Source organism: Monoraphidium neglectum, assembly GCF_000611645.1.
Source record: "Monoraphidium neglectum strain SAG 48.87 unplaced genomic scaffold scaffold00377, whole genome shotgun sequence".
NCBI lineage: Eukaryota > Viridiplantae > Chlorophyta > Chlorophyceae > Sphaeropleales > Selenastraceae > Monoraphidium > Monoraphidium neglectum.
This window is the reverse complement of record NW_014013251.1, coordinates 24,559-25,925: the sequence shown is the minus strand read 5'-3', so window position 1 is coordinate 25,925 and position 1,367 is coordinate 24,559. Positions and strand designations below refer to the sequence as shown.

General features: G+C 65.8%; 1 protein-coding gene across 1 annotated transcript in view; it reads left to right on the top strand.

Moving 5' to 3' along the window:
- Positions 1 to 1,367, top strand: part of MNEG_3112 (hypothetical protein) — a gene marked incomplete at both ends in the record, with an annotated part of 8,619 nt that overhangs the window by 1,564 nt on the left and 5,688 nt on the right. The window contains 3 exons of the mRNA XM_014048416.1: positions 181 to 298; positions 847 to 902; positions 1,139 to 1,279. Coding sequence (XP_013903870.1) covers positions 181 to 298; positions 847 to 902; positions 1,139 to 1,279 — 315 coding nt within the window. The remainder of the gene's footprint in view (positions 1 to 180; positions 299 to 846; positions 903 to 1,138; positions 1,280 to 1,367) is intronic.

Sequence of the window (1,367 nt, the reverse complement as noted above, 5' to 3'; positions counted from 1 at the left end):
CCTGCCCGGCAGCCCAAAACGCATCCCGCCCTGTCCGCAGCCGCCACCCCCCACGCCTACCCGCGCCAGGGGACGCTCCAGCTGAAACACGCCCTTCGAACCAATCCAGCTGCGACTGAAACCCAGCGCCCGCCCTTCTCGCAAATCTGCCTGCCTGGCCGCCCCCCTCCCCGCCCCCAGATCTTCAAGTCCCTCGAGCAGCCCCCCACCCGCGACCTGACCCACACCTACTCGATCAACGTGGTGTCCTCCAGCCTAGAGTGGCAGGGCGTGGGCTGCATATACGCGACGCCAGCGGGTGCGGCGCCCCTGCGGCTTCCACGCGGATTTTCGTGATTTCTGGGCTCGGCGGCCAGCGGCTGCAGGCAAACCTGTTGTTATAGACTGATAGAGTCAGCCCGGGAGTCGTGCAGTGTATTTTTCTCAGAATCCGATGCAATAATTCGACCGCTCTGGCACCCCGAGCGGGAGGGCGGCGGGCCGCGCAAGTGCGCCCGGAGGTGCAGGCTGTGGGCTAGACGGGCACCGAGGGCGCGGGGACAGAGGGGGGCTGCTGCTCTCCGAGCAGGTGCTGGTCAGTCTCAGGGCGAGCGCATTCACACACACACGCGCACACACACACACACACACACACACACACACACACACACACACACACACACACACACACACAAGCCATCTCGTTCTGTACGTTTGTGCACGCGCATCAGCACCCATGCACTCACACAAACGCCTGCACACACACATATACACTGCTGCACACAGACACACCTACAAGCACCTACCCAAACGCACACACACACACACACACACACACACATTTTCACTCCACCCGTCCCCCTGCAGGCCCCAAGGATGTGCTCAAAGACATCTGGGGCATAGCCCAGCCGGGAGAGATGCAGGTGCGCCCCCTCATCCCCCCTTCTGCCCCCTCCTGACGTCGACGCGGCAACCCTTCATTTTTGGGTGCAGGGCGCACTGCCGCGCGCCTCCCGCCCGACAGCAGGACGAGAGGCCGTGCCAGAGCCGCCCCTCACGCCTGCAGCCGCCCGCAGGCGCACTTGACAAGCAGGAACCCCCCTGGAACTCTCCAGAGTCCTTCCGAAACCTCCGCTGACGCTGCACCGTCACCTCTCAGGCGCTGATGGGCCCCTCTGGCGCCGGCAAGTCGACCTTCATGGACATCCTGGCCCTCCGCAAGTCAGTGGGCGAGCTGACCGGGCGCATCCTGGTCAACGGCGCGCGCGCCACCAAGGCCTTCATCCGCAAGACCGCCTACGTGCCCCAGGCGCGTCTCGGCCCGTGCTCTGGCGCGGCGGGGCGGGGCGGATGGGGCACCGCGTGTGCGGGGACGGGCGGCTGTGGAC